Below are 12,297 nucleotides of genomic sequence, written 5' to 3' on the forward strand. Positions count from 1 at the left end.
GTAGGAGGAGGAGGAGGCCTCGGTGGTGGAGGTGAAAGGTAAGTGGGTGGAGGAGTTGGGAGAGGAGATTGAGGAAGGGACGTGGGCAGATGCCCTAGGGAGGGTGAATTCTTCCTCATCGTGCGCGAGGCTCAGCCTCATACAGTTTAAGGTGCTGCACAGGGCAGACAGGTGTGTTAGGTGCTCCACAGGGCAGACAGGTGTGTTAGGTGCTCAGGGTGCCCAGCAAATCACACCCATATGTTCTGGGCATGCCCAACGCTGGAGGAATTTTGGAAGGGCGTAGCGAGGACGGTGTCGAGGGTGGTAGGATCCAGGGTCAAACCGGGCTGGGGGCTCTCAATATTTGGGGTGGCAGAGGAGCCGGGAGTGCAGGAGGCGAAAGAGGCCGGAATTCTGGCCTTTGCGTCCCTGGTAGCCCGGCGAAGGATTCTTCTTCAGTGGAAGGATGCGAGGCCCCCAAGCGTGGAATCCTGGATCAGCGATATGGCAGGGTTCATTAAATTGGAGAGGGTGAAATTCGCCTTGAGAGGGTCGGTACAAGGGTTCTTTAGGTGGTGGCAACCGTTCTTAGACTTCCTGGCAGAACGATAGACATTGGTCAATGGCAGCAGCAGATCGGGGGGGGTTACTTTATTATTGTTTTTGTTATTTACACTGAAGGGTCTGAGGGGGTGTATATCCTGTTGTGTTAAGTCGGGGTGTTAATGTTAATTTATTAATTATGTACGGGGGGGGGGGGTGGGGGGGGGGGGGGGGGGAGGTGGTATGGGGGGTTGCTTTTCTGGATTGTGTTTTGTACTTAACCCTGTTGGGTTCCTTTTTTCATCTTGTTATTGATATTTTATGAAAACCTTTAATACATTTAAAAAAAAAACGATTCAAGCAAACCGAAGTGACCTTTCAGGTGGGCGACTTAATTTTTGCAAGGAATTTTGGGAGAGGTCCAGTGTGGATCCCAGGGGGAGTCAAGGAAAAGATTGGGTCGGTGTCAACTGTCATTGACGTTCAAGAAATAGGATGCAGAAATATGCAGATCATATGGGCAGCATTGTAGCACAGTGGTTAGCACAGCTACCTCACAGCACCAAGGACCCGAGTTTGATTCTGGCCTTGGGGGAACTGTGTGTGGATTTTATACGTTCTCTCTATGTCTGTGGAGTTTTCTCCCACAGTGCAAAGTTGAGCAGGTTAGCCGGATTGGCCATGATCAATGTACGGGGTTATGAGGATAGGGCGGGGGAGTACGTCTAGGTAGAGTGCTTTTTCCGAGCGTCGGTATAGATTTGATTGACTGAATGGCCTTCTCTGCGCTCTAGGGATTCTATGGATTCCATGTAAGGTGGAGACAACCGAGCATTGCTCCGGAGGAGCGGTCAAATGGGGTGCTGCTGGTAACGCTGGAGCCATTTGAGGCGAGTGGGGGTGAAGTGTCTCCCCCCCCCCACACACTTGGGGCGTGAAGTGTCCCCACCCCCCCTGCTGCCTCTGCCTTTGTAACAGGGTCCTCCCCACCCTTGGCACCTTCCCCGCCCACACACTCGGTCAATTACGAGGGGGCATAGATTTAAGGTGCGAGGGGCAAGGTTTAGAGGAGATGTACGAGGTAAGTTGTTTACACAGAGGGTAGTGGGTGCCTGGAACTCGCTGCTGGAGGAGGTGGTGGAAGCAGGGACGATAGTGACGTTTAAGGGGCATCTTGACAAATACATGAATAGGATGGGAATAGAGGGATACAGACCCAGGGAGTGTAGAAGATTTTAGTTTCGATGGGCAGCATGGTCGGCGCAGGCTTGGAGGGCCGAAGGGCCTGTTCCTGTGCTGTACTTTTCTTTGTTCTTTGTTCTGTGTAGTATGAGCTTTTGTCTTTGATCTGCAATGTGAATAGTTATTCTGCTCACAAACTTTGTCAGTTCACTGACCTGAGTCCAATCCTTACCTGGCTGTACTACATACCGCAAGCCAGGTACAGACCAATGAATAGACTCTACCCACACCTGGGAGAAAACCTTTCTCTTTTAGTGGATATCCATCATTCTGAATAAATCAAATTGTATTCCCTCAATTTACCCCTCGGGGTATTACGTCTGCCTTAAGATTTTGCATTTATGAATGTCGACTTCCCGAAAGTGCTTCACAGGTGCATTTCCTCATTTTACTTTGCATTATGTGAGCAATGTACTTGTGTCATTGTGAACGTGGAATGCGGGGAAGTTATTCCTTGCGACAGGGAGCGAAATCTTTCGTAAAATACAAATTTAGTCGGGGAAGGGGAAGATGTGCGGTCAATTTGAAAGCCACTTTAAAAGGGAAAAACCTTGAAGCAAATCAAATAGAGAGGCAGAATCAGAGAAATGCAGTGCTTTTTAAAATATACACAATAGGGAGGAGGGGTTTTCCTCTAACAGCTACTGAAACTGCACAACAGAAACTGGCGTCTCCGGAAGTGAATTGTTATTGAGGACAGAATACACAGAGTGGGAGTGATGACAATTCACACACACACAGGGAGAGGGAGTGATCTGAGCCCTGCTCCGCCTGTGTGTGTGGACGGGCAGCTCGGCGCTGCTTTGTCTAATTTTGCTGGGCCGGCCTCTCTGCACATTCCTCCCCACTGAAAGCCACCCCCTTGCTCCTATTTAACCTCCTCTCTCTCCCTCCCAGGCCATGATCGCCAGGGGGCAATCGGACGTGCAGACCCTCCAGCTCGCCTGTCTCTGAGATTCCACCCCCGCCGCTGTCGCTCGAGTGAAGCTTTCGCCTCCTCCTTGCCGAGATGTCTCTGCCCTGCTGTGTATCGCAGGTAAGGTCCTGGCTGCTGTTTTACCGTGTCTCCCAGGCGGAACCAGCCTGACACTTCACACACAGCCTGTCGTCGTGGTGGTGGGGTGGGGGGAAGCTCTCGAAACGTTAATTCTGTTTCTCTCTTCCCACAGATTCTGCCCGCCCTGCTGAGTTCACCCAGCATTTTTCTGTTTTGATCACATTAAAAACACGGGCTTTCCACCCAGCCTGGGGGGGGGGGGGGGGGGTGCAATCTGGTTTATTGTACAAATGTTTCTGGGTTTCTGCCGCACGCAGGCTGTTGTAGCCGAGCACATATCAGCGATTGCTAACCCTGTACATACTGTCCGCTCCGTGTTTCTATGGAACTGTACTTTGCAACATTGTGGACGTTGTGTATTGGTATATTCAGTTGGATTGGCGGCGGGGGGTGTACAAGACGCACCCTCAGCAGTTAGTACAGGCCTGAACTTGTTTAAAGTTGTTCTCCCATTACCAGCAAGGGAATCCCGCCGCAGGATGACTCCTGGAAGCAGGTAGGATTCACCTGTCGTACTCTAAACAGAATCTTGGAGCTGTAGGTGGAGGTTTAGTTAATCCCATTGCGGCTGCACTGTTTTTTTTTGAAGGAATATATCAGCTTTGTAAATGCTACAATACTAATCTGCAATTGGAAAATATTCCAAACCTACTTTTCTGTACCTACAACTAAGGGACAAATAGTTGGAGTAAACTAGCAGGTATCTGAGTGCTAACACCTTTAAAACCTGTGTGAGAAAGGGTGGTTTCAGTGATCTCTCCATATCCAGTTACTGGAATAGCCGGAGACCTTGGCATGCATTTCCCCAGCCTGATTGTTGTTTTATTCATTCATGGAATGTGGGTGTCACTGGCTAGGCCAGCATTTATTGCCTATCCCTAATTGCCTCTGAGAGGGTTGTCATGGATTGCTGCACTCTGTGTGGTGCAGGTAACCACACCTACTGATTGGCAGGGAGCTGCAGATTTTTGATTCAGCAACAGTGAAGGGACATTGATGTGGTTCCGAGTCAGCATGTTGGCGGGGAATTTGCAGCTGGTTTTCCCATCCACCTGCTGTTCTTGTCCTTCTGAACATTAGAGATCACAAGAAATATGGAGCGCCCAGGGCCCAAATCTTCCATAGTCCCCAGTGAAGAAATGAGTACATTGCATCATAATAAAGTCAACCATATCATTGTGTACCTTGCGTAATAAAACATTTGTACAGCTCTCCGAGTTACTTGCCCACAGTGTTAATCTGCCTCTGGCTGGATTGATGCTGGAAAAGTGAATAAATATTTGGAGGCGAGGAAGATAATGACAATGAAGAGAGTTTGAGAGTGCAACTAGTTTTTATTTATTCTTTCACAGGATTTGGGCATTGTTTGCTAAGCCAATATTTATTGCCCATCCATAATTACCTTTGAGCCGGTGGTGGTGAGCTGCCTTCTTGAACTCTGCTGTCTATTTTGTGTAGGTACACCCATAGTGATGTTAGGGAGGGAGTTCTAGGATTTTGACCCAGTGGCAGTGAAGAAACTGATGTATTTCCAAGTCTGGATGGTGAATGACTTGAAGGAGTACTTCCAGGTGGCGGTGTTCCTATGTTTCTGTTGCCCTTGTCCTTCAAGGTGGAAGAGGTCGATGGTTTGCAGTGTACTGTCAAAGGAGCCTTGGTGAGTTGCCGCAGTGCATCTTGTTGATGATACACACTGCTGCCACTGTGTACCAGTGGTGGAGGTAGTGAATGTTGAAGCTGGTGGTTGGAATGCCGATCAAGCGGGCTGCTTTGTTCTGGATGGTGTTGGGTTTCCTGAGTGCTGTTGGAGCTGCACTCATCCAGGCAAATGGGGAGTATTCTATCACACTCCTGACTTGTACTCTGTAGATTATGGACAGGCTTTTGGGAGTTAGGAGGTGAGTTACTCGCCGCTGGATTCCCAGCCTCTGACCTGCTCTTGTAACCACAGTATTTACCAGGCTGGTTCAGTTTCTGGTTCATGGTAACCCCCACCATAATGAAATGAATGAAAATCGCTTATTGTCACAAGTAGGCTTCAAATGAAGTTACTGTGAAAAGCCCCTAGTCGCCACATTCCGTTGCCTGTTTGGGGAGGCTGATACAGGAAATGAACCCGCGCTGCTGGCCCGCCTGGGTCTGCTTTAAAAGCCAGCTATTTAGCCCTGTGCTAAACCAGCCCTAGAGTGATAGTGTGGGATTCAGCGATGGTAATGCCATTGACTTTCAGTGGGCAATGGTTAGATTTTTTCTTGTTGGAGATGATCAATGCCTGGCACTTGTGTGGTGCAAATGTTGCTTGCCACTTGTCAGCCCACCCTGGACATTGTCCGGGTCTTGCTGCTTTTGGACATGGTCTGCTTCAGTGTCTGAGGAGTCACAAACTGTGTTGAACACCGAGCAGTCATTGGCGAATATCCTCACTTCTGACTTTACGATTGAGGGAAGGGCATTGATGAAGCAGCTCCTGATGCTTAGGCCTAGGACACTACCCTGAGGCTCCTGCAGCGGTGCCCAGTGACCTGAATGACCGACCTCCAACAACCATCTTCCTTTGTGCTCGGCATATTATCAACCAGTGGAGAAATTTCCCCCTGATTTCCATTTACTTTGATTTTGTTAAGGCTCCTTGCTGCCAGTCAATCAAAATATTGCCTTCCAGTTTAGGAGGAGAGTGTGTAGTAATTTCAATGGGCTAATAATCCAGAGGCCCAGGCTAATGCTGGATCCAGGGGCATGGGTTCAAATCAGGGGCTGGTTTAGCATAGGGCTAAATCGTTGGCTTTGAAAGCAGACTAAGGCAGGCCAGCTGCACGGTTCAATTCCCGTACCAGCCTCCCCGAACAGGTGCCGGAATGTGGCGACTAGGGGCTTTTCACAGTAACTTCATTTGAAGCCTACTTGTGACAAGCGATTTTCATTTCATTTCATCTTGCCATGGCAAATGATGGAATTTAACTTTCATTAATAAAATCTGGAATTGAAAACTAGTTTCAGGAATGTTGCCATCAAACAATCATAAATGATCCTAATTGCTTCACTAATGTCATTTTATAGAAGGGAATCTGCTGTCCTTACTTGATCTGGCTTACATGCGACTCTACATCCATAGTAACGTGATTGATTCTCTGAAAATCACTCAATTCTGAGGAAATTAGGGATGTGCATCAAATGGGTGCCAGCGACACCCCGTCTCATGAATGAATACATTTTTAAAAAATCTCTGGAGTTCATCCCTTCTTCCCATGTTTGGGCCAAGGCTGTAATGAGTTCAGGTACCTGGCTTAATAATAATAATATTTTATTGTCACAAGTATGAAGTTACTGTGAAAAGGCTATTATTGAGTGAGTGAGACTTGATGGCACTGACGATGATCTCTTCCATCACTTTGCTGATGATCGAGAATAGACTGATGGCGCAGTAATAAGCTAGGTTGGAAATGTCCTGCTTTTTGTGGACAGGACATACCTGTGCTATTTTCCGGGTACGGCTGGATAGATGCCAGTAGCTGTACAGGAACAGCTTGGCTAGGGGTGCGGCTAGTTCTGGAGCACAAGGCTTCAGCACTATTGCTGGACTATTGTCAGGGCCCATAGCCTTTGCACTATCCAGTGCCTTCAGCCATTTCATGATTTTGCATGGAATGAATTGATCAAATTGGCAGATGACTTGACATCTGTAATAATGGGGACAGATTACCTACACTTCTGGCTGAAAATCCTTTGCAAATCCTTCAACCTTGTCACTGATGTGCTGGAAGCCCTCATTTTTGATGATGGGGATATTTGTGGAGCCTCCTTCTCCAATGAGTTGTTTAATTATCTACCACCATCCACCGCTGGATGTGGCAGAGCGAGCTTAGATCTGGTTCATTGGTTGTGGGATTGCTTAGCTCTGTCTATTGCATGCTACTTCCATTATTTGTCCTACAAGTAGTCCCATGTCGTAGTTTCACCAGGTTGTCACCTAATGTTTGGCATGCCTGTGTTGCTGTTGAATGTCCTCCTGCATTCATCGCTGAACCAAGGTTAATGTCCAGGAGAGTGGGGGATATACTGGGCTTTGTGGTTACAGATTGTGGCTGAGTACAATTCTGTTGCTGCTGATGACCCACAGCGCCTCGTGGATGCCCAGCCTTAAGAGTTGCTGGATCTGTTTGAAGTCTATCCCATTTTATGCGGTTGTAGTGGCACACATTAGGGTGGAGCGTATCGTCAGCGTGAAAGTGGGACAAGGACTGTATGGTGGTCATTCCTACCGGTACTGTCATGTACAGATGCACCTGTGACAGATAGATTGGTGAGGATGAGTTCAACTCATTTTTTCCCTCTTGTTGGTTCCCTCACGTTTGTTTTCATTTGTTCATGGGATGTGGGCACCGCTGGCTGGGCAGCATTTATTGCCCATTCCTGAGGGCATTAAAGAGTCAACCACATTGCTGTGGATCTTGAGTCACATATAGGCTAAACAAGGTAAGGACAACAGATTTCCTTCCCTAAAGGACATTAGAACTAGTCTAGCAGCTATGTCCTTTTGGACTCGGACAGCTCAGTCTGTGGCAAAAGTACTGAGCCACTCTTGATGATGGACATTGAAGACCTGCCCAGAGTACATTCTGCGCCCTTGCCACCCTCGGTGCTTCTTCCAATTGGTGCTCAATATGGAGGAGTACTGATTCATCAGCTGAGGAGGGACAGGCGGTAGCTGGTAATCAGCAGAAGGTTTTCTTGTCCATGTTTGACCTTGAGACTTCATGGGATCTGGAGTTGATGTTGAGGATTCCCAGGCCAATTTCCATTTGACTGTATACCACTGTGCTGCCACCTTTGGTAGGCCTGTCCTGTCAGTGGTACGGGACATGCCCAGTGATGGTGGTGTCTGGGTCATTGTCCGTAAGGAATGATTCCCTGAGTAGGACTGTGTCAGGCTGTTGATTGACTAGCCTGTGAGACAGCTCTCCCAATTTTGGCACAAGCTCCCAAAGGTTGGTAAGGAGGACTGTGCAGAGTCGACGTGGCTTGGTTTGCCGTTGTAATTTCCGGTGCGTAGGTTGATGCCGGGTGCTCCATCCAGTTTTATTCCTCGCCAACTTTGGATTGTGGTAGCGAAGTGCTCAGCCAAGATGAGTTCAATTTTCTCCTTTGGTGCAGTAAACCTCTGCAGTTCATTTGGAACTCGCCAGAATTATTGAAACACTCCTGACTCGAGGAGGTTGGCGGAGTTCAGTGCCACAGCCATGTATCAGGCAGCTGGCTGGCTCTGCTGAAGTTGTCACAGTGAGGATGTTGGGAGGAAAAGCACTCCTATCCTTGTTTCGAGGGGAAGATGAATGAGGATTTCATTATCGAATTATGATGCACCATGTCTGTGGTCTTTAGATGGCTGCGTGGGGAATTATGTTCATTCTTCCCTGGGAATCGGTTACAAATGCTGAGGACTCCCTCCTCATTTCCAAAAGACCCAAAGGAAAACAGTAAAACAGTTTCTACAATTGTAGTATATAGATGCAAATAATGTGTCACTAAGTTAATAAATAAACAAGCTCAGTGACTGAACAAGTACAATTACTTGTAGATAAGATACAGATGAAACATGACCTAATTGAATGATGAAATAAGCTGAAGGGGCTGAATGACATTCTCCTGTTTCTAAGTTCCTGAAGCCCCTCACTTGAAATTCTGTGGTCAAAGTGTTTTCTAAATTTGAGAACACCTTGCTGAGGTGACCAAGGATGTGACAGCCAACCAATCAATTCCTGCCATTCACTCCGTTTTCCTTCTTTCATCGGTTTTGAAAATGTGAACTCATTTGGGGCTTCAGTTTCTCGAGGGTCTCCTGCCAATTGCTCCTGCAATGAATGATTCTTGTGCTAGAGTGAGAAGTTGAAAGTTGGCCATTTGGACATTTTGTTGTAATTTTTTCCTTCAGATCAGCCTCTCTACAATTCCCTGGGACCATGTAGGCAATTAGTTAATGGTCGAAGATCTTTGGCCTGCCAGGTACTTGCTGTTTTTTTAAAACTTTAGAGTACCCAATTATTTTTTTTTTCCCAATTAAGGGACAATTTAGCATGGCCAATCCATCTAACCTGCACATCTTTGGGTTGTGGGGATGAAACCCATGCAGACACGGGGAAAATGCAAACTCCACACGGACAGTGACCCAGGGCCGAGATTCTAACCCGGGTCCTCAGCGCTGTAGTCCCAGTGCTAACCACTGTGCCGCGTGCCACCCTCCTTGCTGGTTTTAATGAATAACGCATCCACAATCGAGACCAGTTTGCTTGTGGCCTGGCCATTCACCCACTCGCGTCTATCCCTCAGCTTGAATAATGAGGAGATTTACCAGGATAATAACAGGGATGAGAAAGGGCAGCACGGTGGCGCAGTGGTTAGCACTGGGACTACGGCGTTGAGGACCCAGGTTCGAATCCCGGCCCTGGGTCACTGTCCGTGTGGAGTTTGCACATTCTCCCCGTGTCTGCGTGGGTTTCACTCCCACAACCCAAAAGGTGTGCTGGTTAGGTGGATTGGTCATGCTAAATTGCCCCTTAATTGGGAAAAAAAATAATAGGGATGAGGGATTTCAGTTAGGTGGAGAGAATGGAGAAATTCAGATTGTCCTTGGAACAAAGAAGGTTAATATTAGGTTTAGCAGGGGTGTTCCAAATGATTAACGTTTATGATATGTTGATGGGGAGAAATTGGTAACAAGAGGACATAGATTTAATACAATGGTGGGAAAAGAAACGGAGATGAGGAGAATCTTTCTTTGCTTAATTGAATTGTTATCATCTGGAATGCTCTGCCTGAAGGAATGGTGAATGCAGGATTGGCAAAGTAACATTCCAAAGTGTGTATATGTGCTTGAAAAGGAAAGATTTGCAGAGCTATGGCGAACTAATTGGATAGCACTTCCAAAAAGTGGGCAGAGGCATGATGGACTCAGTGACCTCTTTTGACCTCAACGATTTGAATGTTAATAGTTACTCAGAAAAAGGTTAGAAGAAATAAAACCCCTTCTAACTTCTGTGTAACTATTTTAAATACGCAGATCAATGCCCGCATGGGACTCCCTCACCACTTTGACTAATTAACTAATTTCTAACCCCCCTCCCCACGACCGGCCCAAGGGCCTGACCCCCAACCTGGCTGGACCTCTCCGACCTGACCCATAAGACCATAAAACATAGGAGCAGAAGTAGGCCATTCAGCCCATTGAGTCTGCCCCGCCATTCAATGAGATCATGACTGATCAGAAATAATAATCCCCAACTCCTTGGATACTTGCCTTCTCCCTGGTCTGTCAATCACTGAGCCCTTTAAACTTACTTGCAGCTGGTGCAAGCCCCAAGCAGCTCTGGCCAGTGGAAATTTCAGTGCAGTTTTCAAGAGCAGATAAGCGTGCTTTAAATTCTTGCAATTCCAGCTGGCCATTGCTTTCTGATGCTAGTTGGAAGTTATGGCCCAATGAGTCAGAAAGTTGGATAATCTAAAGAACCCATGATGTACTTGCTGTTTTCACACTGAGGTAAATAGAAAAAAATTGCCAACAGTCATTTTTCAGAGGAGATAAGGAAGTGTGTTCAAGTGAGACAACACATGTGTTATCGTCTGTGATGTCATGTTGTCTCAAAGCAATGGAGCGGCACAATGTGGTTTTCATTTATATTAAACATTATAAATGGGTGATTGCAGCCAAAACAAAAACGACACAAGGAAAAGCAAAGGAGCCAGAGGCAGCACAACCATTGTTCCAACAAGTGAATTCTCTTGGGGTATAAAGCTGCTAAAAGTTAAGAGAAATGACTGAAGTTGTGACAAATTCATTTTTGGTAGTCCTGTTCTGTTTCCACCTTTCACCAACATATGCTGTTGATTAAAATCTAGAGCTACTGAATGTGGGAGGAAACAGTGGGGGTAGATAGGTGATCAAAGCACAACATCCTATGCCAAATCTTTCACCCTCAGACATAACTTGCTCTCTCAATTCCTGTACGTGGTGTGTTTTGAAGTACAGTATTTTTTTTTCTTGGCTCACTCAGGAGTGAAGGAGGTTTCCTGGTGGTTACTGTAGCAGCAGCTTTTACAGTCAACATGCACATTACTCTGCTTCCTGCTGCTTGAAACTCTAATTTTGAACCATGCTGATGCACTTTATTTCCCATGGCCTGTACGAAGGAAAGTGGGCAGGGCTACCTTTTGCAGAAAAGAAAATGCTATTTTTAGTTGGTGGTGATTTCATCCACTGCCTGGCGCACTCAATTGATTGCGAAAAGTAGTTGCATTTGGTGCAAAAACTGTTTACTGTCTGTGTCGGTGGATTTAATTCTGGCTCATTTAACTGGTCAAATTTCACGGCTCTTAGAAATCATATTTAAGAAACAACAGTGAAAACCCATTGGGTTATGTCAAGGACTAAAGAGTGGATTATATGGTGTCATCTTCCATGATGACTGCATTATCCTGAATATACGGGGAATTGAATGCTCATCATTTATTAATAAGTACCTGTTCAGTGAAAAATAAGATGGAGTGACCAGCAATGAGTGAAAAGACGAAAATGCAATCCAATATCGGAGGGTTTGTCTTTCTTTTGTCTCAATTTCTCAAATCTTAATGCTTATTAGTGGAACCACCAGATGAGAATCATAAACTTATTAGTAGTTTATCTTTCAGCTTTCTAAGGAAAAATGTAACTTATTTTTAATTAATTGATTTAATTAATTCATCTTGCACAGAACTCAACTTTATGCCCGCTTCAGTCTGTCGCCTGCTGAAACCTTCCCCTGTGCATTTGCCATCGCTGCACTTGACTATTCCAGTGCAGTCCTGACTGACCTCCCCACGTTCTAACCTCCTCAAACTTCACATTGTCCAAAACTCCACTGCCCATATCCGGCCTTGTGCCAAGTTCTGTTCAACTGTCGCCTCTGTGCTTGCTGACCTACTTTGACTCTTGGTTAAACAACGCTCTGACTTTAAAATTCTCATCCCTGTTTTAATTTACCTCCATGGAAGGGCAGCACGGTTGCACAGTGGTTAGCATTTCTGCCTCAAGGCGCCGAAGTCCCAGGTTCGATCCCGGTTCTGGGTCACTGTCCGTGTAGAGTTTGCACATTCACCCCGTGTTTGTGTGGGTTTCGCCCCCACTACCCAAAGATGTGCAGGGTAGTGGATTGGCCATGCTAAATTGCCCCGTAATTGGAAAACTGAATTGGGTACTCTAAATTTATTTTTTAAAAATTTACCGCCCTTCTCTTTTTTTTTGTAATCTCCTCCAGCCCCACAACTTCCTGAGATATCTACATTACTCTAATTCTGGCTTCTTAAGCACCCCTCGATTTTAATCATTCTGCTGTGGTGCCTGCTGTGCCCTCAGCTGCCAAGGCCCTTAACCCTGGAACTTCCTCTGCGCCAGTCTACCTCCTTTTAAGATGCTCCTTAAGATCTACTACCTCTTTGATAGGGCT

The 12,297-nt window shown here is 46.4% G+C and overlaps 1 protein-coding gene across 1 annotated transcript in view; it reads left to right on the forward strand.

Moving 5' to 3' along the window:
• The first annotated feature begins 2,473 nt into the window (after positions 1-2,473).
• Positions 2,474-12,297, forward strand: part of serinc5 (serine incorporator 5) — a 101,869-nt gene continuing 92,045 nt past the window's right edge. The window contains exon 1 of the mRNA XM_072515982.1: positions 2,474-2,803. Coding sequence (XP_072372083.1) covers positions 2,777-2,803 — 27 coding nt within the window. The 5' untranslated portion in view covers positions 2,474-2,776. The remainder of the gene's footprint in view (positions 2,804-12,297) is intronic.

Source organism: Scyliorhinus torazame, chromosome 9 (genome assembly GCF_047496885.1).
Source record: "Scyliorhinus torazame isolate Kashiwa2021f chromosome 9, sScyTor2.1, whole genome shotgun sequence".
Taxonomy (NCBI): Eukaryota; Metazoa; Chordata; class Chondrichthyes; order Carcharhiniformes; family Scyliorhinidae; genus Scyliorhinus; species Scyliorhinus torazame.